Source organism: Micropterus salmoides, unplaced genomic scaffold (genome assembly GCF_014851395.1).
Source record: "Micropterus salmoides isolate LMB-PRFRI ecotype aquatic unplaced genomic scaffold, ASM1485139v1 Ms_hic_scaffold_18, whole genome shotgun sequence".
Classification (NCBI taxonomy): Eukaryota; Metazoa; Chordata; class Actinopteri; order Centrarchiformes; family Centrarchidae; genus Micropterus; species Micropterus salmoides.
In genome coordinates, this window is record NW_024040928.1 from 14,026,822 (window position 1) to 14,053,522 (window position 26,701).

General features: G+C 40.3%; 1 protein-coding gene across 3 annotated transcripts; it reads right to left on the reverse strand.

Moving 5' to 3' along the window:
• Positions 1 to 75: 75 nt before the first annotated feature.
• Positions 76 to 26,683, reverse strand: si:ch211-278j3.3 (E3 ubiquitin-protein ligase RNF19A). Of its 3 annotated transcripts, none has more exons than XM_038726742.1 (10): positions 26,461 to 26,683; positions 17,520 to 18,123; positions 16,275 to 16,759; positions 12,380 to 12,585; positions 12,056 to 12,197; positions 8,698 to 8,860; positions 8,011 to 8,125; positions 3,890 to 4,021; positions 2,407 to 2,677; positions 76 to 1,816 (listed from the first exon to the last, which is right to left on the reverse strand). In XM_038726742.1, the coding sequence occupies exons 2-10, from the start codon at positions 17,670 to 17,672 to the stop codon at positions 1,537 to 1,539; spliced, it is 1,947 nt and encodes a 648-aa protein (XP_038582670.1). In that variant the 5' UTR covers positions 17,673 to 18,123; positions 26,461 to 26,683; the 3' UTR covers positions 76 to 1,536. The 3 variants fall into 3 exon arrangements, with proteins under 3 accessions (XP_038582670.1, XP_038582671.1, XP_038582669.1); XM_038726743.1 differs by having other exon boundaries at positions 2,407 to 2,656; positions 12,056 to 12,203; positions 26,461 to 26,682; XM_038726741.1 differs by having other exon boundaries at positions 12,056 to 12,203; positions 26,461 to 26,680.
• Between the last annotated feature and the right edge of the window lie 18 nt (positions 26,684 to 26,701).

Here is a 26,701-nt window from a genome sequence, read left to right on the forward strand (position 1 = left end):
AACAGAGAACTCTCCAACTCCACTTGAACTTTCACTGAAGGAAAATCCACTTGAGATACAGATACAAAACATGCATTTTGTTTTTGTCCTTCATGGTGAAATCTTTATTCAGTTTCTCTCCACAACCCAGCACAGGTTATCACGTCATGTCCGAGTTCATCTCTCACAAGTATTTCACACTCAGGAAGCTAAGCAGAGCATGTATAGTTACGTATTTCTCATAAATCATCTAGAAGGGGTTATTAGAGGTTAGCCTGAGGTGGCATGCTGCTGTTGTCATTTTGGTGCTCTGTGATCATTTGAGAGGGTCTTTAGTTTATATTTAATGCTCTCAGCAGTGCACACTACTGCAACTACGCTGACAGCTGCGCATGTGGGCATACGTGTGTGCGCATGTGTGAATCTGCTTGTGTGTGGTTATGTGTTATCCTGGATACACAGCAAGTAGTAGAATCATGCAGCTACATTATAATTTAAGACTCTTCATCGAGAGATTGCAATGTTGCTGCCATGTTTTTGTCACTAATGCACATAAGTATCTGCATTAGGATTAGCATTTTTACAAACTAAAGCAGTGTCTCCCTCCCCATTTTAAAAAGAAACAGCCTCTTGAAGGCTAAAGCTGCACTAAAACAATGCAAAAATGAGATTGCCCCCTGTCTTGCTTCCATGGAAGACTGTGGATTTAAGATTAATAGTAATAATTAATGGTATTTTAACCCTACCAGTCAATCCAATCACTGCCATAATGTCACAGAGCACCTTTTACTCCAATAGAGAACAACAGGTACAGGCTTCAACAGTTTGCAGATGTCATTTTCAACTGAACTTCTTTTACAAAAGAGTAACTGAACAGTGAAGCATGCATTGTCTGTTTAAGGTTGCCCAATTCAGGTGTGTCCACTGCATCGCAAAAGAGATATTCTTTCTTAAGGTAGACAAAAAAATCGCCCCTACTGTCTTGCAACTTGGCTTGGGAAGTATGTAAGTTGTTAGATTTTTAATTCCCTATAAAACAAATCATGCTTGTGGGGTTCTCTTTATTTGTAAAGGGGGGAGGGAGGTGAGGTCACCCAAAGAAGAGAGGGCTTCATGAAACAGATTTATAATTGGGGGGGGGGGGGGTTAGATAGTCTCTGTCAGAAAGGACAACATAGAAAAAAAAAACAGACTGATCTAGTCAGCTTACATGCTCTCAGTCACTTCTGTTTTAGATTCAGTGATGGATGCTATCCCATCTGCTTTACAGTTTATTCCCCTCCAACAGTTATGTCATAGTTTCATGCTATTTGTCCCATACACACACACACACTCACACTCAGACACACTCATGTTTTTCATTTGCTCTCTCTAAACCCGCGTCTTCCTTAGAGGCTAGAGCTAGAAGGCAACTGGTGGGAGGGGCCTGTCTTAGAAGCAGGAGGAGGCCTTGGACAACGGTTTGAAGTCAATCCAGTGACATCAGCTCATGGATTTGTTTATTTCCATAAAACCTGACTAATCTTCAACCAAGTACAGAGCCTGCATTGGAGGACCTCATACACTGTCTATTTCAAAGACTGGGAAAACTGTCCCTTCGTATCCTTCTGCTTCCCCTCCTGGCTTCTCTCTTTCCTCCTGCTCCTCTCCTTCTCCTCCCCCCTCTTGTCTTTCTTCCAGTTCTGAGGCACACAGGTATTCTTGGGACTGGGACTGCGAGTGTCCCAGGGACTCCACAGACAAGCTTCGGCTAGACAGGATGCTACTTAGGCTGGACTGGCGGGCTCCTCTGGGTTGGTTCTCAATTTCCACACGGACTTCAATGTTGGTTCCTTCCCTGTAGAAACACATAAAGACAGCCATATAAACCTGTCAGACAATCAAAATGGTTATGACTTGAGGAAGTTTATGCAAAGAATGCCACAATGAGTCCAAATGTGCTGAATTCACATGATAGATCAACAGCAAGAGTATATGCTTAAACAAAGGTATTTGGTCCCAAAAACAATTTAAGAACTAGACTAAGAGTGAAAGGCTGTACTTAGGCACAGCGGTACTTTGAGCTATAAGCTAACATGCCTAAAATGGTGATGCTAACACGCTGATGCTTAACAGGTATAATGTTTACCATGTTGACCATCTTAGTTTAGGGTGTTAGCATGCTAATTAGCACTAAACACAAAATACAGCAGAGGCTGGTGGGAATGTCATTCAATTTGCAGGTGTTTGGTAGTAAACCAAATTTTTTAGCTGATGGTAGTCCTAGATATAAAGTTAAGGGATCAGCAAAGTTATTACATCTCATAAATGAGGGGAACATATGAGTGCCAAATTGTGGCAACAAGTGGCTGATTGACCAAAACCTTTGCTTCTAAACTTAAAGAGAGTGGTAGACCAGGAAAGAGGAGAGACAGAGGGACCAGTTACCTCAAAGGAAGCGCTTGTGTGTCATCAAGCTTGCTGTCAGGCACCGTAACCACCTCGCAGTCTGATTGGCTCTCCTGCTGGGTGTATCCGTGGTGTTTTGTGGCTTCATCCAATTCCTCATAGCTATCTAGCTCCGGGGGCGTGGTGCTTGTACTGGGGAGTACGCCCACTTCCTGTACACTGACTCTGACTTCCTGTACGCTGGTGTCGCTGAGCGATGAGTTGTTCTGACCCGGCCAGTGGTCACTGACTACATGAGAGAATAGAAGATCTATAAGAGAAGTTGAAACTTCATCAGATGAAGCCACGCTTTGGAGCAACAATTACAATGCACCAAGTACTTATGTAAGGAGCCCTTTAACTACATTTATAAAAGATATAGCGCCATAATTTGGGATATACACCTATTCACTTTCATATCTTGTTTAAGGAGCGTTGTTCAGTGCGTAAAATAATAACACTTTAATATTATACCTACCATAAAGGGTGGAATTGCGTCTCTCCTTGAGCAATAGTCTTTTGAACTGGCTATTAAAACTTAAACTTTGTTGCAATATCGCAGACATCTGGAGCAAGTAGTGAACTGCTGAGTGTGTGTGTGTGTGTGTGTGTTCTCGTGTGTGTGAGAGAGGGAAATATTATATTACGTAAAAAGCAATGATTTCTCTCTCTCTCTCTCTCTCTCTCTCTCTCTCTCTCATTATTTATTTATTTATCTCCGCCGGTATCAGATCTGTATCAGATTGCATTTTAATACCAGGTGTAAATGGGGCATTAGACCCCCACGAAGCTCAGATTATAACTCAAGCCCTGTTTGTCGCGGAGTGATACGGACCTGTGCGAAGGAATTCGACGTCATACCCGTTATATACGCTCATTATATCACTGCTATGAACCAATCAGATTGCTTGATTTGAGCAAACCGTTTTATAGTTATTATTTGAAACTAGATCCTGGAGATGAATCGCTTAACTTAGCATCAGGACTGGAAAAGGGGGAAACAGCTACTCTGGTTCTCTGCAAAGTTCAAAAATATATCTACCAGCACCTCTAAAGCTTACTGATAGATGCACTGTATCTTGTTTGTTTGAACCATACACAAACAGTAAAAATGACTTTCTTAAGTCTTGTTGTCACTGCCAGGCAACCAGTAGAGACTACAGGAATTTATTGCGCCCTGCTGCTGCTCACCAATAAATAGTTCCAGCATTTAAGTCCCCATAAAACCATTGTCATTTTTATTTATTTATGTTAGCTTTGGAGGAGCTGTTAGAGGCAGATTTGTGATCATTGGACATAACCACGCTAGCTGGCTCCTTCTGCTTCCAGTCTTTATGCTAAGCTAAGCTAATCGCCTCCTGGCTCCATCCCCATGGTTGATGCCGAAAAATGAGACCTTCTTGCTGAGATCTTACTCTCAGTAAGAAGGTGAATAAGCATATTTCTAAAGATGTCACACTATTCCTTTAAATTCTGTACTCACAGCTTGCTAAGTCCTCCAGTTGGATTTTGTGTGTTTCAGGGGGATCAGTCTGTGGTCTACACCAACCATTCCTACAGAGTGACATGGGCACGACCCCATAGACATAAGTCAGCATTAGCGGCACACCCACACCTGCAGGAACACAGAAGGGTATGAGAAATCAATTCATAATATATTTCTCACAATCATTTTTATAGAGTCTGTGCTAAAATATATTTAAATAACATCCAAAAGGTTAAGACTCAATTTGAGATTGTAGTTCAATAAAGTTGGGCAGTTGTGAAGTAAGATTGTTAATAAATGGTGAAAATCAAATGAGCAGAGGAGAATATATCCTGGCTTTTAGTCTCTAGTATGGGTCAGGCTCCAAAGATGCTGTCTTCTAGCCCAAACCAAGAAATGAAACTTAAATAAAGGAGCAGTGTGTAGGATTTAGTGGCAGAGCTGAGGTTGCAGATTGCAACCACCTCAATACACCTCACATTCCCCTTCCGAAGCATGTAGGTGAACCTGCAACTGCCACGAAACTTGGGGAAAACGCGAAAGGTCCTCTCTAGAGCCAGTGTTAGTGTTTGTTTGTACGTTCTGAGCTACTAAAGAAACATGGTGTGTAACATGGCAGACTCTGTGGATAGAAAGGGCTCATTTGAAGGTATCAAACACACAACAATTTTCAATTATTTTCAATTATTTTCAGGTGATAACACACTATTGAAGACATACTTATAATTTTATTAAATTCCATTTCTGCCATATCCTGCCAATAGATCCCCCTAAATCTTTCACACTGGCCATGTAATACTTTTCTCACACTTGACAAGGCTCTTCCACAGAAGATATTACACAGCTGATAGTAGTGCTATTTAGTAGTAATAATGCTAAATGTGCTTTTATGTTAATAGGTTTTAAGTTTCATCAAGACATGTTAAATTAGTGGAATGCTCCTTTAAACAGTTGGAGTATAATTTTACTGCAATACCCATAACAAGCACAAGGAGGAGGTCCTCCTTTTTCACTGTGGACAGCACAAAGAATAAAGCTGCTCAAACACACTGATCTATAAAACTTTACTTCATATTTATGTAATTTTTTTTCTCCAAAAATTGGTGGGACTGAAAGCTTATGTTTTATATCTTCTTTCATGAACCTGTTTCATTGCTTTTAAGTCCATTCTCTTCTAATAGTTGACAAATCAATCTAGCATTATTCATCCATGTAATGTTTTTATTTTTAATCTACTGAATACCTGTTTTTATACTGCTTGTTCATTGCTGTTATTTCATTCCTTTGATTTTGTGCTTTGTGAGCTTCATATTTTTATCTAATTCATTGAAAGTTTGTGTTAAACCTCTATGATTTATGTTCACTGTGGTGATGCTATGTATGCCCTCCTGTAAATGATTTCTTTTTTATCTCAGTGAGGCCACTTCCTGGTTAATTAAATATATATCTAAAGTAAATATTTTTATTATGTTGAGAGGTGGGAAAACAGCTCTGCAGTGGACACTTGAAAAGTTAAGTTTGGTTTAGTTTTTATTATTTGTCTTCTCGGTTTTATTTTCTGATTTTGAAGTCATCAACTCATAATTTTGACAAAACAAAAAATAATAGATGTGTTCAATATGTTGGATCACCTGTGTTAATATTAAGTCAAAATATAAATAAAGCAGTGCATAACTACTCTAGCAAAGTTCGATTCGTCCCCACTCTCCTTCATAACCTTCAAAAAAATACTTTCAACAAGCCCCCAAACTCGATGAGCAGCACCCTCCCTGCACTGTCTGATTATGCAACCTGTGATTGAGATAGGAATTTGGGGACACAAAGCAGAGTGCCGACCAAACAAAGGGACATCATTAACACAGCGGGAACACTGGGACGCTATTGACTCAGCAACAGGGTGAAACCAGGGCAAGAGGATGAGCCTGCCAACCAAACAATTTGCAGGAACAGAGGAGTGAACGCGAGAGGCTGTGTGTCTGTGTGAGTGAAAAAGAGAGAAACAACAAGACTGGGAGCTTTGACTGAAAAATGAGAAACTAACTAGCAATTGTAACATGGTGAGAGCACAAAGCAGAAGACATCTGATAAAAAATATGGTAGAGAGAAAGGGAAGGCAAAGTGACAACAGAAATGCAACTGACGGGTTGTAGAGAGGGATGCATGCAGGGTGGGGACACAGGGGTAGGAGGTGAGGGTGAAGAGTGCAGTGCTGATAAATGTGCTTGAGTGTGTGTGTGCTAAGGGAGGGCCCATCAGTGTGCAGTATGGTGATGGTTGTGACACTGCAGAGGGAAGCTGAGAGGCTGCGAAATCCTTAAGGATTTCTCTCACAGTTGTGAATGTTTCCTAAAGTAGGAAGCGCCAAGAGTCATCAAAATGGTACTTTGCACTATATGTGTGTGTGGTAGCCTAATGAAATCAGCTGGTATGCCTGCATACATTGCATTCTCATGATTCATTAAAGGAATAGTTTGACATTTAGGGAATCCGCTCATTCACTTTCTTACCAAAAATATTGCTACCACTTTCATGTCTGTTCAGTAAATATGAAGCTCCTGGCAGCATGGTTAGCCTAGCTTACTACGAAGACTAGAAAGAAAGAGGGGGAAACAGCTAGCCTGACTCTGTCAAAAGGTAAAAAAAATTCACCTGCCAGTACCTCTAAAGCTCACTGATTAAAATGTTCTATCTTGTTTGTGTAATCTGTACAAACACAAAAGTGCAAAAAAGTCACGTTGTGGTTTTACAAAGATAAAAAAAAGGTCATTAACACAGGGCTCTCAAGTTTTATCAAAAGTTTGGAGTGAGATAACACATGTTAAAGGATGAGCCACTCAAATATTTGCAGCAGTGGCCCCTCGGCCCCAGCCAATTCACTCAAGTTTTTAGTAGAAGTTAGATTTTACCTGTTGTTCATAACTGACCCGAAAAAATAGAAAGTATGACAATAGGTGGATCTGATAAAAGACTATTAATATACAGTATCTGTATGTATGTAGCCTAACTGATGTAGTTCTACTAGCTGGACTTGTATAAAATTTGTATAAGATTTATATCAAAACATCCTATTTTTAAAACTCTTCATATGTTTTGTGTGTAAAAAAATATATTTTTATTATTTTTAAAGTAACTAGTAAGTGAAGCTGTCCGATAAAGTAAAAAGTACAATATTTTTCTTTGAGATGTGGTGGAGTAGAAGTAGAAAGTGGCATGAAGAGAAAATACTCAAGTTTTGTACTTAAGTACAGTACTACTTTGTTAATGTCCACCACTGGGCTTAGCTTTGGCTACCTGAAACTAAGGAAAGGACCAGAGATGTTTTTCTATATTTTGGCTCTGGACGGAAAGCTATCATCCAACATGATGGTGAAAATGGCTGGCCTTGGGCCACAGTGCTCTAAGTGGGAGCCCCCTACTCCTGTCATCAAGGCATTAAAATGTGCAACAAACAACTACAACACAAAACACCATTCATAAACTGAAACATGAAGCCTACTCCCACACACAGCTTGGCATACATGCATAGGGCAAGTTCTGTCTGTCTGCTGTTCAGTGGGCTCGTTTGCCAAATTTCTTTTTAGTTTAGATACATTTGTATTATATGTATAATATAAGTGTGTATATATTCATATATATATTTCTTATCTAACTCTTCGGCAACAAGTGTATTTCCCAAAATGTCACACTAATTCTTTAATTTAGGTTTTGAGTTGTGTGTGTAGCGTGTGAAAAGAAGTGGGGATCTCTCTCTCTTCTTTCTTATTATTTTGGAAGGGATTATCCAAAGCTGGCGGCCAGTGTGCTGGTCAAACCCACATGGATCATCTTTATCTTTCATGGCTTTTTCCTTCACATGAATACTGCCCTAAAACAACAGCTAAATTATAATAATGTAAGGAAATATTTAAATTGGCATATTTAGCATATGAGGTACTTTGGTATCTGACCTAAACCTCTGTGTTTCAGGATATTGTGATAATTTCAGCTACTTTCATTAAAAAAAATCTATTTCTATAACTAATTCCCTGCTAATTTTACATAACAACCCCATTTTACAGTGTAATTACTCTTCTCAGTGTGCAGGACATAAGGTTGTCATGTTGTTGTTTGTTCCTTACCCACAGTGACAGCTGCTATGACCGGCGACACAAACACTGACATCATCACCCCACTTGCCACAGTCAAGTAGTGCTTACTTCCTGAGATATTGTTTTTCTTACAGCGACCATGGACCTGGAAGGTAATAAATAAAACATAAATTAGATAATGGAAATTGAATCTGTTCCTTGATGTTGTTGTTGTTGTTCTCCTTCTCTGCAACAACTTATTCCTGTCACTTATTCATGTCCACTAATACATGCATCCCAGCATGCATGAGGGGAAACAAAAAAAACCTGTGAGACCTGCACAAGCTATCACAGACCACTAACACAAAGACAGACAGACAAATATATTCACACTTAATGAATATTAAGTGCACACTTAAGTTGACCCTAGGTGTGCCATTAGTTTCCAATTCCCCTGACCTGCATGGTTTCCATGAGGACATGTTCAAGCTGATTTTACATCTTTTAATTACATGCAAAATTACCTTCCTGGGGGAAGGTGTCAGTTGATTCAGTACAATTTTCAATTCAAATTAATTTGTTTACTTTAAACATTTTAGAGTGCTACATGAGAGCACTTTTTGGCTGTGTGCTGTCTTTGCTGACAAGAGCGCAAACTCAACCAGTCTCTCAAAAAGTAAGTAAATCTAATAAAACCAGTTATTTGACGTGACACAGGATTTACTTGCTGTTGTTTACCTTGCGGCCCATGTAGATTGGTATGCCCACAATGATCACTGGGATGGCGATACCCGCTATCAGGGAGATGACCACCGGTGCTCCGAGCAACATGCCCACCTGCCACAGAACCTTGCGGGTTTGAGACCATGGCTTCTTTCCCCAGAATGTGCATCCTGAGGGACTGAGAGGGGGACACAATGGTACATAATAAAACATAATAGCATTTTTAGCCACATGAGCGCTGTCCCAGTATGGGTGACAATGTCCTTCTGTAAGTCGGTTTTTCCACCTCTTTGGTCCAGACTGAAATAAATAAATATCACAAAGTGATATTTTGTACAGACATTCATGGGCCCCTGGGGATAAATCCTACTGACTTTGGTGATCTACTGATATTCCCTCTAGGCCCATCATCAGGAAGAATTTTTTGGCTTGACAAGGAATGGGTGGATTACTGTGAAATGTGCTACAGATAAGTCCCTAGAGGATGAATTCTCAAGACCTTGGTGATCCCCCTGACTTCTCATCTAGTGCCATCGTCAGGCCAAAATTTTAATTTGCCCAATACTTTGTATTAGGACAAAATATATATAGCAAGGTACAGGGTAACATGTACTGCTACGTTTGGGTCACTTGCAAACTGAAAGAAAGAAAGAGAATGACCTCTGTCTCTCTCTAGCAAAAGTCCACATGGATCCATATGGATACATGATGACAGCTGGTAGGAAGACTGGCAGAGCCGTTGCTTAGACAAGCAAGGCCAGGAGATGGTTTCTCTCTCTCAGATCTAGGGAGAGAGACAGACTGGCACCTGTTTAGATTGTATTACATGTGAGCTGCTAATTACAACTTATCACTTTGCTGTTGCCATACTCCTCCACCGAGCTTCAATAAGTACTTAGGCTAAAGACATCCCGGGCTTCCTGAAACCTTCCTCATCACTTTGGAGTTGACTAGCTCACATTCATTTCCATCACACTAATGAAACTACTACATGAACCTGAACCTGATAAATTTCCCCTGCTAAACGTTAGCATTTAGCTCAAAGCACTGCTGTGCCTAAGAACAGTCTCATAGAACCGCTAGCCTGGCTACAGACTCCTAGTCTCTTTATCACCTCATTATAGGTTTTCTCCAAACTTCATTCTTGAAATATATACAAATGGTATGTGTACACCCACATAGACACACTCATAATAATCCCCTCCATTGCAATGATCACAAAAGCATCATCATCCTGCAGGTTGTGCACCTTTCTACAGCCTCATCTGACACTGACACAAACAAAAAAACATTTTGAAAGATTATTTTGTAAGAAATTAGAAACGTGAAATAAATAGGAACAGACAACGACATGAGAACATAAACTGTCTAATTGCCATCACCACATCATTACTGAAACTGAATGACCTTATCTGCATTTCTCATTTTAGCTTTACCCTCTCTCCCTCAGCCACAGTCATTTGCAGCTACCATTCACATACTCATTTATCTTACATGCCGCTGTTAGATAAATGGAGAAGCCAAGTTATTTAAGTCTGTTTATGAGGAGTAACTTCTCTGTCTTTAGATACGATGTTATGTACAATAAATGTTGCCTTAAAGTGCTTCTTCAGTCTAGTATCAGCCTTTGGTGTTGGTGTAATTCTGCCAAGGAGAGCGGTAAAACACCAACAAACGCTGTTTGGTTTTAATGAAGCAGTAATTAACTTGTAGGAGCAGCAATGACAATATAAGCAACACAATTGCACCTTAGGGCTATGCTATTTCTCAAAGCATGCATTTGTAATGCAGCAGCAAATGTCACTTCAGGGTTTTAAACGCCTAAATGGGGGAATTATGGTGAGATACACAGGTTGTGCTCTGTTGCTCTTAACTGGCAGACTTGCAATGAGAAGCTAAAAGCTTTGCCCTTCTGCAATATGTTCACTGTAGTTTGTAGTGTGAAAGACAGACAAGGATAAGGGGAGAGAAAAGGGGAAGATGCCGGGGAGTGGGGGGGTATAAAAAGACAATGCGGCTCATGTAGACAAAAAATCTCTTTCTTATGGGATTAGAAGAGTCTCGTAAGTAATAACAAACAAATCTCAAGACATGTAAGTCGTTAAACACAATGCACAAATAAATATAGAGTGGTTTATATCTGTAACCTGGGATCTGTGTCTATGCCTTTAATTTACAATTCGTATATATCAACATTTGTCAGTCAACTTACCATTTTTCAGTGGAAATATATTTGTGAATCTCTGCGTTTGTTACACAAATAAAATGTCACATTCAATTCACAAATAAATGCAGAGCGATTTCTCTCTGAATCTGGATCTGTCTAGACTTGAATTTAGATCCATATCCACAAATACACATTTATTTGTGCACTTTGTTTTACGGGTTACTTATCTTGACATTTGTTTGTGAATACTTATGAGACTGTTTTCATCCCATAATTTCTCATTTGACACATGCATCAACAAATATGCATGCATCACGTAAGGGGAACCAAGACATGAAAATGATCAATACATGAAAAATTACCCTGTCATTCACTGTAATTATAAAGCGGCCCTCGGCCGGGATAAAAATTAAACTGTTACTTCAAATTTCACTAATCAGCTTCTAGCTTAGTTGCTTGGGTTACATATTCTGCTGTATAGAAATATGGAGGTAGATAGAGCTGATTAATTGATGACAAGTCAGCAGTGACTCCCTTCCAGAAGTGGGAAAATCAATGGAAGCTCAGACGAACGGATTAAAGCAACTCAGCCTCTCAACAATGACATACTGTCTGTGCCTTGCTGACTGGCCCCATTTTTATCTCAGACTTTAAAACGTACAGATGGAATAGAGGTGTGAACACAGGTGTACTCATTTTAGTGAAGCTACTTATTCTTAAGTATTTGTCCTTTAGGAAGAATTGAAGAAAATGTTCATCTTACCATGTGTGCCAAGGTTATACTTGGTGCCACCAAGCATTTTCTCACATTAGCTGCTCTTTTTCTTGAGTTTTTTGTAATATTTTCACTGTATAGTTCCCAAACACCAAGATGTTTGATTATAGGGATGCAACTAACTGCAATTATTCCGTCTGTTATGTTTCTGAATAGCTTCTTTTGACCAACTAACAGCCCCAAACTGAAATACATTCAATTTAAAATCAATAGAAACAGCGTCACATTTAAGAAGATGAAACCAGTTAATGTTGAGCATTTTTGCTTGATAAATGACTTCATCGATTATTATATTTGGTGCTGATTAATTGTCAATCGACTAACCATTTCATTGCCTGTTTTCAAGCTAAATAAAATGGCATCGGTTAGTTAGGTGTGGGCATTTGGTTTGGTATGTTCATGTGTTCATGAGCTGAGTGTGACCGGAGTACCTGAGGTAGTGCACGTCGGTGATCTCCTGCATACACAGCCAGCAGAACTGACAGGCGCACACAGTGCAGTTCATACGGTTACAGCTGCCATCGTTGGTCTTCATGATGTAGGCACCACAGCGAGGGCACGCTTTGATCTCCTCTGCATCTTCAGCAACAAATTAAATGTGTAAGGGTCGGCCACACGTTCTGCAATATTTATTTAACACTATGTAAAATTCGAAAGGGATCCAGGAAAAACCAATCTGAAAAATCCACTGATTTCTGGCACCAAAGGTCTGGAATAAAGACAAAAAAGAAGGTAACAGTGGCTGCTGGTCTCACCTCCTCCAGGTTCTTCATTGAAGACGTACAACGTGGAGGCGTCGTTGCCGCCCGAGGTGTGGCGGGCTCGCTGACGCCGGGCCTGGTCACACGTCTGGTTGGGATGCCACAGCTGCCGACAGTGGTAGCAGAACTCTGTGTCACATCCCTCACGGCCACAGCTCAACTTGGGACATTCTGCACAGCCGTAAGCTATCACTGCATAGCTGAGAAGAGAGAGAAACTGCAGATAAAAATTGCAGAATTGACATCGTTAATATATTAATTGATCCCTGAAGGGGAATATTTTGTTGTTAGGGATTGTTACTAAAGGACACTTTAGAATGCATCACTGAGGTATAAATCCAGGTGCTCTCCCTCCTCACTCTTCCACCCTGTTGCCATAACATGTTCAGCTGGGACTCACAGTGGCAGTTTTGGTTGGCTGAAAAGCTCCAGTAAGCCTCTCATCTATTCCTCGATCTCCTTGTATTGTTCACCTGCTCAGCCCATTGAAGCACACTGAATTGTTCACTGTCGTCTTTGCTCACAACGATACATTTGTTGGTTGTGCACCACAAAGAATCCCAATTCAAAGAGAGATAAAACTACCTGTTGGGCTGCTGTCCAGAGTTCAACACCTGAACCAGAAACAATTCCATCCTTTGATCTTGAGCATTCGTTATGATGATAACAAGGAGCTTGACGCCTGTGCACCTAATCTCGCTTCTCAGAGAGGACATTAACATACATTGAATGTTCAATAGATCAGGTGATGAATGATCAAATACAGGTGAACTGCGAGTGATTTGAAGTATATGAAAAGCCCCTCAAGGCTTTTTCCTAGGTAGATAAATCAACAGGCCAAAGGCCACAAATACATAGGTTGATAATTAGACGGCTGCCTGGATCCCACTTTGGTGTCAGACAAGATTTAAAATGTGTCAGACACCCAATTCAAATACTTTTGGCTGAACGACAAAGCTAGCGTGGTCCTGCTCATGCATACAAACATTTCCATGTATCAGTGAAAATATTTATCACACCAGCAATAATTTGATTATTTAGATCAACACCTTTCCACACTTTGTCATGCAAAGATGTTTAGAGGGTCTGACAAAACATACAGCAACAGCAGCAGCAGCGCCACAGGCTGCAGACGTCATAGAAATTAATCAGATTTTACTTGACAGGCAGCACTGCACTTTTATTTCAAGCCCTTGTCATAGATCATAGTTCACAGAAAACAAAACACAAACCAATGCATGTAGAGCAGAATTAAGCAGATGATAATGAGCCTTCAAAAGAGAGCACTCAAATGTTTTAATCACCAGACATCACCAGACCCCTAGACACCGTACAAAGCCCAGAATAGAAGCTGGGCCCAGAAAAGAGTCCTCTATGTCAGATGGTGCTGAGACTAACTGAGTCTGAGACTTCTGTTTATGTACATGTTCATTTTTATTTCACACTTGCTTTGGCAATGTAAACATCTGTTTCCTATGCCAATTAAAGCCCCATTGAATTGAATCGAAGATAGATCAAAGTTTTACCAAAGCCCAGTCTGAAATGGTTTCCCACAAAAAACGTTCAATCTACACACAATCTACACACAATCTACTCATTCTTCCTCATTGAAAAATCCCGAATCTATGATCAAAAGTTAAACTGCTATCACAAGACGTCTCCTATGTCAAATCCATTCTCAGCGTATATGTACTAGGGGTGTCAAGCTTCCCCATAACATTTGTGTAAGTTGCTTATTGGACCATGATTGGCTTCCAGACTAGTTGTTGAATTAAAAGTGAGCTCCAAGAAACTTTCCCCCTTCAGCTGCAGATGAAGGTGAAAACAACCTTCTACTGTCAAACATTTTTGAGTTAAGGGGGGCTTTCCTGTTTCCTGTGGAGTTTTTGACCACCAGTTGCACCATGGAGCAATGTTTTAATGAGCATGTGCCTATTTTGTTGTTGCCTATAAGTTAGCAGTGCTACAGCAAAAGGTGGGAAAGAAAAAGATTTTTAGCAAATTTAGATATTTCAAACTGACAAAATATCAAAGGCTATGTGGTATAACTGATATACGTTTGACTGAAGTTTAAGTAAAAATGTTGTATATTGTTATTCAGATTAATCTGATTTGCAGGCTACATGGCTAACATCATGTTGCTCTATGCTCAGAAAAAAACACACACACTTTGATATATAAAAACATCCTTCCTCACACATCAAATTAAAGTTATGTTGGAGAAAGGTGCTGCTGTTTGACATCAACATAGGCATTGAACAATTTCAGCATGAAATGATTACTGCAGATACTGTCTTTGTGCGCTGAAACATCCCTCGCAACGTCTCAGTTGAAACCACCTACAGTACAATCACATATGCAGCAACGACATGACAAATTGTGCACATAAGTGTGTGAATATACACACAGAGCAACACACTGTCGGCATAATCTCCAGCTAAGCTTCTGTCACTAAGACCTCGAGGAATGTCTGTATGTTGGGAACATAGGAATAAGCACAGTTCACATAATGGTCAAGACATCAAAGGCTCATACTGTATATGTATATTTGCGAGCTATTAGCCCTACAAAAACACCACTGAACTCCACTTTTAAATGTTGTTTTATTACGTGAAACGCAATATTCTGCAGCTTTGTTGTAGCTACCTTAGAAATCCGATCTCTTGTTTCCCTCTGTTATATTTAATTCACCACAGCATCAGACAGATTGATGTATTGATTTTTGCTCCACTCATTCATCATGACCGAGCTGTGAGCGCTGACAGTCAGGGAGACAGACAGTCTACAGCTGAGTCCTGAACCCTGGTGCACGCGTGCTTTTTGACCACAGATATTCACTGAACACCCACACACGGCATGTACACACTCATACTCACACACTCACATTCTGATTTCCCATCAGTAGCCCTATCCTGTTACCCGTCCATGAACATTAAGGTGATAAAGCAATGGACCAGCATCTGTACGTGCTGTAAACAAAAGCAGAGAAAATGTGAGTTAACTCAGATCATGTCTTGTGGTTGCATTGCACTGTGGTCTATTGAGGCTGCTGTCGGTGGGAAAAAAAACATATCTCTGTATTTCTCCCTGCATGATTTCTGATGATGTCTTCGAACGACTCTGCAATGAAATAACAGTAGCTGTGCTTTAAACATAATACAGTAAATTGGTCCCAGAAATGTCAGGCACACCACCAATAACTATTTTAAAGTGTTAATGTAGTAAACTTATTTAAAGGCGAATTCTTCCTTTAACTCCCTATGCAATTCGTATTTGTTGTAACTGTATGTAGTCCCACATTTAGATATATTCTTGAAGAGTCGTAGTTATCAAAAGAAAGAGGCTTGCTTCATCATTCGCAACCGGTCTGTTCGGTTTCAGAATCTGCAAAATGTTTTGGTTGCATCAACATTTTATCAGCCTTGGGATGCGTGTAAAGCTCAAAGTGAGCTTTCACTTTCTGTCAGTTCATCTTTTCAAAGCTAAGTCAATCATTCTGACACTGAAAAAACTGCCTCACTCTTGTGTTTACAACATAAAGCCGGTCTTGGTGGTGGGATGACAGGGGTTTGACAAGAGCTGCCATATTGTAAGGTTGAATTAGGGCTTTCCCAGTACAGTGAATTGCAACTGTGTGACACAAGATGTCAGTAAAAAAGTACTTTTTTCTACAAATTTTGACAATTTAGAGAAGCCATTGTTTCCATTATTAAAGTCGTATCCCCTCCCAGATTAAAGTACCTTTATACCTACCTTCGTATCTGTCTATCTTTTTTTTTTTATGCATGACAAATTAACAGTTTTCTAGTGTAATTATATACAGAACTGTTCTAGGGGGAAAAAGTATGTAGGAAAAACTTTTTCCATTACGTGTGGGTCTGATTCTCACCTGCAGTCAGGCGCAGGGCACCAGCGCGTATCTGGATCAGCAGCCAGGAAACGCCTCAACTGGTACTCCTCAAACCGCTCCAGCAGCGCCCGGTCATCCAGGATGGCACGAACATCCAGGGGCGCCAGTGTTTCGGGGCACTGCGGGCACGCGATTCCCACCCGGCTCTCTGATATCTCAATGCGCAGGTACTGGCGGAGGCAGTCAGAGCATGTTCGGTGGGAGCAGGAGGTCAGTCGTGGGAAGTGGCAACGCGGTTGACTGAGCAGGCACAGTGGGCACTCCTCCAGGTGTTCATCCAAGAGCTGCTCCTGGCTGGAAGAGGAGAGGGACAGGACACCGGTGGAGCCGCTGCTGGCCCCGCCCACGCACTCAGCTGCGGCAGCACCGTCCTCGCCTCCCTCAGCCGCTGCTGGCGGACCTCCTCCTTCTCCTCTTTCTCCTCCAGAAACTCTTGATTCTCCAGCTTCTTCTGCTGTGAGGTCCTGTGAATAAATACAGAGGTGCTGATTTACCAAATCCTATCAGGGTGAAACTGTGAGACTAGCGAGGATATTCTGCTGCTGTTCACAAAAAAATGCTTTATTTTAGGAAATTAATCAAAGCAAATGGAAAATCCTAACATATCTAGTGAAAAGCAGTATAGGTGACTGTGTATGTAGGTGGATATTGGTGTACTTTGTTTCTTGGCAACATAATTTCCCGATATTAGCAATTAATTAAATAAACACTCTAATGCATTTGGGCTATAACAGTATGACAGTGGGAGGAAGCAAGTCGAAGCTAATACATCCAGAGTTAATGATCTACAGCCTCTCATCGGGTTGTATTTTTCTTACAGAACAATTTGTGAGACATTTTGATCTAAAATGTTTAAATCTAACTTCTAAAATAAATAAATTTTCGCCTTCTGACTATACTTATGGAGGGATAACGAACTAGTCATGAGCATATACTGTACATTAGCACTTAAAAACATCTCTGTACTATCATGTAAACTCTGTTTTAACATAACTGACCATCAGTTGTTTTTAACAGGTGACAGGTGTCAAGAAACAGGTTTTCCAGAAACCAGAAAGTATACAGTACAGTAAGAAACCACGCTTTTATAAAAACTGCTTAACTTCAATACACCAAGTCTACCTGAAGCCTAAACAAATCTTGGAGAAATAATACTATGGGATCACTTCCTCGCTTTCACTCACTCCCAGATAACAGTGACCGCACTGGAAGCCTCAGTCTCACCTGCTCGGGATGCTCGCTCGGGGTCAGGGTGATGGCCACCTCCTCTTTGGGCCAGGCCTCCACAGGCCTCTCGGGCCTCGGCTCCGATTTGGGCTTCCTGCTGAAGAAGTTTAGGAAGCTCAGTGGCCCCGTCTGCTGCTTGGGTCTCTTCATGGTCTAGGACTAGAGCGGGAGCAGCAGCTGAGGAGGGCAGGCCAACGACCATGAGCAGGAGGCAAAAGCGTGTGTGTGTGTGTGTGTTTATGTGTGTGTGAGAGAGAGCGTGTGTGTGTGTGTGTTTGAGTTTGTGCGTGGGTGGGTGGGTGAGCACAGCGAGCAGCTCTCACGGCTCAGAGTCTTGGAGCTGGGCAGCTGCTTTGCTGTACGTGGGAGGAAGAGTGGGAGAGATGGAGAGGTAGACGAGGAGGAGGAGGTAATCCCTGCCCAAGGGGAGCATCACTTATTTGGAGCCTTTCCGAGGCCTGGTCATGTGATTTACTTTGTCTGTCTTCGGACTTCTTTCTCTCCTCCTCTTCCTCCTCCGCTGCAGTTCCCTCAGTCTGAGCTAGTCCTGAAGTGGCTGACTGTCCATTATCGTTTCAGGCCTCCTCTTCAGCCCCTTACCCTGGAAACAAAGATCACAAACAGTGAATCAGAAATGGTATGTGGATTCAACAAGTCCCTACATGAAAAGTGGAGCTACTAAATGCACCAGATACTAGGCAATAATTCAATATTCTGTAATTATCAAGTGGAATGGCATTGTTTGTATTGTTTTATAGTTGCACAGTTTTTTTGTCCAAATGATTCCAAGAAAAATGTAAATTTGATATTCAAATTTGTTATTGAAGCTTTTGTTTAAAGGGATAGTAAGTGATTTTAATCCAGTGCACTTTTTATTAAATTCAGCGAGTATTTCCCTAATGGTTAGCTAGCTCTCTGTTTTGTGTGTGCTCTGAAAAAAACTTGTTTTCCTACACAGCCCTGGCTCTGAAAATAGAAAACAAAACGAAAGCAGCGTGGACCTTGCTACACAACACTGTTTCAGCCGATCAGTAACAGTTAGTTCTTGTGCACAGCAGTGATGGGGGGAGGGGGGCAGTGGGAGAGAGAGTTCTATACACCAAACGTGCTGGAGGCACTGTGAAGAAGGGGATATGGCTGAGAAAAAGTAAAAAAGAAAAAGGTCTGCAGAGTTTAAACTAGCCTACCACAACAGCATGACAGCAATGCTTCAGCATCTGAGCAGAGAGCATCCAGTTTATGCATCAAGTCCACGGAGCGGACACACAGCAAGGTAACGGTAATGTTAACTTTAGCATTTAAAGTAAATCATGATTGCTAGTTGAGATGAAGCAAAGGTTAGGCACAATTCTTAGTTGTAAATGTATAACAATATACATATAATATTGTTCCCCGAATGGTTACTCCGTGGGTTGTAACGTTACAGTGAATTATATGCCTGATCCCAGTCTCGGGGACTGCCAAAGTATATCTTATCCAATAACCTGATGAATTGATAAAACAATCTGTAGAATACTCGATTACTACAATTATTGATAGCTGCATCCCTAATGACCATGCAAGGCCTTAGGCATTGCAACGCCTGAGAAACCTCAGAGATTTGAAATTTATAGAGCACTGAAAGCAGGGGTGTTTTGGCAGTTGAGATCAAATATCAATCAGTTCTGCAGAATCACTTACTTTCCCTTGAATGTAATGCATTACAGTAGAACCCAATTTATGTGCCATATCTTCAATTTAAAACCATATCTTATATATATAATTACACATTTTCGAGATGTGTTTCTATATTAGTAAGAATATTTGAGACATTTGGAATTGGATATTAATTTCATCTTGGGATATTGATGACCCAAAAAATATTGACTGACCTTCATAAAGATCATTCATATATAGCAGTAGCAAAGAAATTCACACTTGGGTCACAACTGGTATTATGAAGGGCTGCAAGGTTGTTTTAAGGGATCACAAGCCAAAAGGTTGGGAGCAGATAATCTAAATCATATCATAAACCTATAAAAATATATTATAAAATATGAACAATGATAACTGCACTCTTGTTCTCTTTTGAACTTTAATTTTCTTGTGAACATTGTTGATGTGGAAAACCCTCTCTGTGAACCCCATGTACAGTGTCAGGGAAAAATGTGATGAATCAATTCTTTAGACGTGGCCACGGAGAGAAAGATCACGGTTCTCTCCCGACATGCAGTCTCCCTCTCCTTAAATACACTCAAGTACAAAGACACAACAGCAAACGGTAAACTGCAAAACAAATGGCAAATCACATGTGTAGTATTAGCATACACTCAATGACTCTTCCTGAGCTAACAAAAGGAAATGCAAATGTATATAGCACAAAGATGTCCTCATACCACCATAGTCTCATCCATTGATCTGTGTTAAAATCTCAACTACAAGCTCGCAGGCGTTTATTGTAGACGAGGACCCTTTGATTGGTAATCACTGTTTAGCCAAAATCACTGTAACCAAGACTTATTTCTATATAAAGTAAATATATATATACTATTATGCAAGTATATATAATATATAAGTCCTAAGGATCTGCAACCTAAAATTTATTTCTCAAAACATGAATATAAATGTTAACTATGACAGTTTTCCCTCAGGCTGCTAATTCAGACTCTTGTTATTCAGAATAACAGCAAACAGACAAACAAACATGGTTCAATCTGTGCTATGGTGTTTCATTTGTCATATTAGTAAAGTGTTAATATTTAATTACTGCAAAACTACTCCACATAAATACAAAATATGTTATGCATTAGGCTAAATAGCATTGCTCGGTCTCTCACATTTACTCAACACCTGAGCGGACACAATTCCAGGAAAAATCTGACTTTCAATAATATCACATAAATAACAACTACAAAAAAAGCTTTGCCATTTTACTCGTGCATTTCTGTTTAAAATCCCCCAAGAGTCACTTGTACAAACTGAAATAACACTTAGGGGTTCGGATCTCCGCAACCAAGCCCGCCTGTCATACAGCCTCAGACGTGAGCAATAAGGTCACAGGCATGAGGCACAAACAACAGATGCATGAGAGAGTTGTAACTGGTTTGACAGAACGGACTGGGGGAGATGGAGGGCGAGGCAGTGATGGACAGCACAGACAACTCATTCTGTTGCCATTAGGCAGCAGCGAGCTTTCGTAATCAGGCGCAAAGAGCGAAGAGAGCATGAGGTGATTCATGCAACCAAAAAGACCAATTAAAATATGTCTCCATACTGACACCACGTCAAATCGGACCATGGAACACGGAAATAAATTATGATTATGTTAAAAGAACTGTTTCCTGTTCTCTAATTCTGTAATAAAAGAAAAAGGCAGATCTATGATCTTTCATCGTGATTCACTTTTTTATATCAAATCAACTGCAATGGCCAGAGGCAGGGTATGGCTACAGGAGCTATGTGCTTCATTCTTTTTAACAGGGATACACAAAGATTCTGGATTTATGTAACACTGCAGTGCCTAACCTGCTTTCTTGCATAGAGACTGAGAGTTAGAGCCGTATTTATATTCTAGTCCTGTGGATATGTTAAAATCGACATGAATAACAGGCTCTTCTTGCAGCAGCACATCATTATATATGGTAATTTCAGAGTAAAGAGAAGACATTCTTTGCCCCTTGAAAAGTTGGCACCATAAACGGGTGATTACTGTTGATATTTTAGATGCGAGATATGTTTTTCTACTGCAGCTCTGCTGGAAGTACTGTATCTCTGTATTTAGCTGAGATACAAGTTGGCCAAAACAAATCAAAATAAAAAAGGCTACTGAAATGCAAGGCACATGCAAGTTTCTGTCTAAAGTTAATGTATTTTATGCTGGAATTATAAGCAAAATTTAAAGATCCTCTTAGAAAGGCTCTTCTAGGAAATCTCTTTAAAAATGTACAAACCAAATAATATAAATAAGTTAAGAGATGAAACATTAAAAGGCCAGATAACATACAAATATCATCAGAGGTGAAACAATGACTCCTAATTAACGAGAACTAAAATAACACGCAAGTGATTTGCAAAGCCAAAAAAATCTATAAGGTCAATGCTGGCAATGCAAAGATGACGTGATCAAATTGGTTTCGGTTTTCTTCCAGAAAACTAGAAGAATATAAACTGGACAGATGAGAGTTGTTTGTAAACTTTCTGTTTCATGTAGGTAGACAACACAGAGGATAAAATGACAACAGTGTCCACAACTCTTACAAAATGTTTATTGCTCTAAGAAATTAATTTCAGTTGCAAATGCACTTTTAGCTGTCCTTCAATAAAGTCCTTTTAATCTCTCTCAACCAAATCTTCACTTGTAAAAATGCAGTGCACAATGAGCTTCAAGATTTTGGTGTTGTTTTTCCGCTTAAAGGTACCTTCACCAAAATCTGACCGTCAGTTACAAGCATTTGAAGTTCAGTGGCATTTAATAATCTTATTGTTATTCTCCTGCAACTTGTATATTTTGTCAATTCATATAATTTCGTTCTTGATTCCGAATCTGAATTGTCCACTGGCACCCTTTTTATTCTCCCAACATTTAGTAGGTGAAAACTGATCTCCAGTAGTGACAATAATTTCAGACTCAAATCTCTTGTGGAAACCTTTGTTTACAGACATAGAAAAGCAGTGTAGGCATTCTTTGTTGAATAAAGTTATCCCCAGTAACAAAGAACTTAGTGTCCCCAGCAACAATTTGTAAGTAACTGTGTTGTGTTCGAATTACCCAGATGATGAACACATCAATGTGCGGCTGTATATTAATAGAAATGATTTTACACATATGAAGACATCACATTAATAAAGAGCTGAACTTGCATACTATAATAACTATAATGTACAGTGTCTATGGCACACACACTGATACATGGGGGGAACGACACTGGCTCTAGCCAGAGCTTATCTCTCCACACTAAGAAGAAAGGTAGCCATGTACTAGACAACACAATTCACTGTGAGGGAAAGTTTCAGTACAATCAGAACTGACCTTGGGCCGATACAGAGACATACTTTTCAGTCTAGTTTTGGACAAATTATTGTCCCATGTGTTCTGGCAAGTCAATCTGAGCTGGACAAAACACTTTCAGATACTTAAGTTTTTCTCTTCAACATCTTCCAAACCCTCCTTACGGATAGTGTTCTTTCCCTCCAATCGCACTGTTCACAATCTGTGCAGAGAATCCTTGCATTGTTATAGATCATCATCATCTTGAATCACTTCATCCATCCATCCATCCAAAACATCAGTCATCACAAACACATGTTTGTGGGCAGAAGGTTTCTTGTTCAGTTTGTCATGGTAGCCACCAAATATTGGGAAAATGTGTATAAAATGATACACAACAGGATATTAGATATATTTCTGTTGGTAATATCCCAAGTAATGGTGCAGCAGCCACACATTTGCTTTGATTTTAAATACTGTTACACAGATTTAGAATAGTTTAGCTTCAATTAAATGTCAGAACAAGCATACGAACGAACTGTATATGTGTGATGTTGACATATGACCTCGGGAAAACTTGCGTTACCCTGGGTTAAATTGTCAGCTGCATTCAATATTTCAAAAGGAAGGAAGAGAAATAAAGAAATGGTCATTTAATTGCTGAACAAAGTCCAACTACAGTGAGATACAATGTTACCAACGTCCTTCACACTCACAAGTCCAAAAACATTGTGGTGTCAATCTCTGGTTATTGATTTAAACCCAAGAATCTTGTGCCAAAAAAAGCATCCAGGCTAATAGCTGAGCTAATTATGAAACATGCTCTTATTTCAAATGTGTGATGTGTTAAACAAACTTTATGACCTCACCTCTCTCTAAATACATTCAACAATGAATGAGGAAAAAAAAAAAAGGGTGAACAGAAGAGTCCTGCGCTCTGTCATCACCCAGAAAGCCGAAGGGACAACATAGTTAACAACACGAGGGATGCACACAGATGCTGCTTGGAAAGACAGAGTACAGATTCAGTTTTCATCTTTCTTTTCTCTTGAATGTGTGTGTGTGTGTGTGTGTGTGTGTGTGTGTGTACAGAATACCGTAAAATACTCCTAAGGCCAAAGACACACTTAACGATTTGAACTCCCCTCTTAACACTATAGGATGCTGGCGTTCCCTTGATGTTTCATACTTCACTCACTTTCTAGAGAACTCTTGGTCGCGGAGAATGAAAAATCCGGTAACACAGTCTGTGCAAGAATTCGAATTCTTAAGGTGTATCAGGGGATTACAGAGAATTAAAGGACCAATACAAAATCTGTCCTAGAACTTTCTTTTTTCTGTGCCACAGCACACTCATTCTGGCTGCAGAAATTCTAACCTAAATATCAGATTTAATGACTTTGAATAACTGTGATGAAACTGTTCATCAAGTTTATGTGTCATGTTTGTGCAGAGGTGTATGAGTAAAACTGCAAAGTGAATCTCAACCTGCTGCTTCATGTTTGGGAAACACATAATCCTTCTGAGAGTAAAGTAGCCACACCAGGGTAAAGTAGAGGGTAGAAATCAATCACTCAATCAGTCGGGTCCCATTGGAATTAACCTATCAGTGGGCTGATATTTTCAGAAGAAAAATAACCCACTCTAGTCCTGAAAGAGAAATCCTCTGTAGAGTACTGTCTCTGCATTTTTCCAGATAGGGGGTTATAATTTATAACATTCTAATGTGTTATAACACACACTTATTCAGCCAATTTCTTCTTAACTCGGCCACTGAATTTATAATGTTATAATAATTGATAGACGATGTTGTGGAGTAGATTCCATTATGAAGTCTATCGTTCACAATGAAAGGAACTATAAATCATGCGTGTCCCAGCATTATGAGGGTAGTGGAGAGAAAATGGTCTGCAGTGGGGGATTTCCACCATCTAGCTTGAGAGGACTTTAACAAGATGGTCACCTTGTGACCAGCTCAAGCACCTTCCAACTCAATGACACCTATTGCATGTACTTTTACTGTAGCTACACCAATACACAAGAACAAAAGCCACTCAGTCTTAATTCAAAGCAGCAAACCCTCATTTTTAATTTATCTCCGGGAGGCAAAAGAAAACGGATCCCTCGGCCAACAGCATCATCGGACATCGTTACATAATGTACAAAGGCTTTGGCTGTAGTCTTGTTTTCTTACCTACTGACATGATTCAGCATGCTGATTCACACCAATTTCAACTTGACAACAGAAGCGGCACGTACTCATCCCCCCCCCCCAAAATATAGTACAGGTAGTCAAAAGTTTGTGCGTTAAAGTTTTAAAGGGGCATCCACCTATTTTTACCCATAAATAAAAGTTTAATCCGGATCATGTCAGCAGGGTCATCTCGGCTCAATGTGTGTTACAAACTGGAGGCATGGAGTACAAAAGGCAGGGGCATTTACCAGGAAGGGAAGGTACAATTAAATGATTATTGGTTGCATTGTGGGAAATGTAGGATCCAGTGTTTTTGCAGTTTGACCCACACTAGGGGCACAAATCCTCAGGATATCTCGGCCTCTGTTGCTCCAATTTTGACCACTCTTTTTCTTTTAATCTGTCCGCTAACTTTATGGAAGTGCAAATCTTACACACTGGAGCACCCCTTTAGGATACCCATCTATGATACTGAAGGCACCATTCACAATAAAGCAGTTTGTAAGGATTTTTTTTTACCCTAAAGGTAAAGATATATAAGGGGGTGATGAGCTATTACTGTGACATATGACCTGTACAGATGGTTGGCTTTGAATACCATATTAAATCTTCAATCTAACCTCTTTACATTGGCAGACCAAGCCTTTACTGCATTCCTAAAATCTGGACAAAATGTTCGGTAAGTGATATATGCACGTGCAAGTTATTCTTGATATAAAACAGCCTTTCTGGTTTCATAAATAAAAAATATATGGACGCCCGTAGGTTAGAACCAATAGCGTGGCACTATGCCCCTTGATGACAGATGCATCGACAATGACAGATGGGATTATTACACAACCAGCAACTGCCCCAGGCATTCCTACTCCTTTGAAATGCCAAACAGGGAAGAAAGAGGACACCTTTTTTCTGGATTTTGTCCTTTGCATGAACCATCTTATTGCCTCAGCTTTGCGGCGTTTTCGAGGACACTTGTTAAGAAGCTGTTGCTCTGCAGTGACCGAAAAGAAGAAGAAGAAGGTCACTTTTCAGTTTGATGTTGAGTTCTGCCTTCGCGGAGGGAAACCTGATGATGCGCCCTATTAAATATCTGTTCACTGGACACAAGCCCACATCAGCAATGCGGGTTTCAGAGGCATGAGAGTGACCTCAGTCTGCCCACACACACTCCTGCACTCCGTGGCATCCCTGATAACAATCTTCTGGCTCTGCACCATGTGGTGCTCAACATTGAGTCTACTGACCTCCGGCAGCCTGTTGGCTACTTTAACCACAATATAAGGGATTAGGTTATACTTAATATCAAATTATAGTAGCCTCTATTGGTGTGAAATGTCATAACAACATTGTATGTATTTTTAGTGTAGTATTATTACTCACGGATCCGTGTTTTAACTCTGCAGATTAAATAAGAGAAGTGTTATTTATCCAAATAAAGGGCCGGCCTGTATATTGGGGATACAATTGTGAATTAAAGGTGTTGTAAAAGCGAGCGTATCATAGGTAGTTTTGCATAAGCTCAACATTTATTAAAAATATATATTTTCATACTTCAGTGTTTAATCATTTAAAGAGATGTAACCTATGTCCAGGGCATCAGGAGCCAGATGCTATTGCAGGGAGTGGCATGGTGAATAGGCTACGTATTCGCATTCACCTTCACCTCCAGATATCCCTCATAGACACGAGTGATAACGAAAATAAAGCCGTCTGCAAGCGCGTTAGGGAGTCTGCTGATAAAACACACAATTATTTCTATTACGTAAACGGTATCTTACCTCTCTGTGCGGCGCCTTCTCTTTGCAGCGTAGAATCAAGAATTGGCTCCTCCCCCCCGAGGACCAAACAGTAGCACAGAAATCACCCTCGTCTCCTCCTCCCTACTGCTGCACACAAAACATTTTTGACCGTCAGAGGGGCAGAGAGGCTGGGTTATGATGGCCGGGTCCGGTCCGGTAGCAACAGGAGAGAGCCGGGTAGAGGAGATGGCTTGACCCGGTACAGCAGCAGATTGATGGC

What these genes read in the sequence shown, in the direction of transcription:
- si:ch211-278j3.3 (XM_038726741.1), bottom strand. Translation starts at nt 17,672, where the DNA reads ATGAAGAGACCCAAGCAGCAGACGGGGCCACTGAGCTTCCTAAACTTC. An exon ending in CGAGCGAGCATCCCGAGCAG is followed by an intron (nt 16,760 to 17,519) that starts GTGAGACTGAGG and finishes ATTTATTCACAG; the next exon opens with GACCTCACAGCAGAAGAAGC. An exon ending in ACTGGAGGACTTAGCAAGCT is followed by an intron (nt 2,678 to 3,889) that starts GTGAGTACAGAA and finishes CTTCTCTTATAG; the next exon opens with ATCTTCTATTCTCTCATGTA.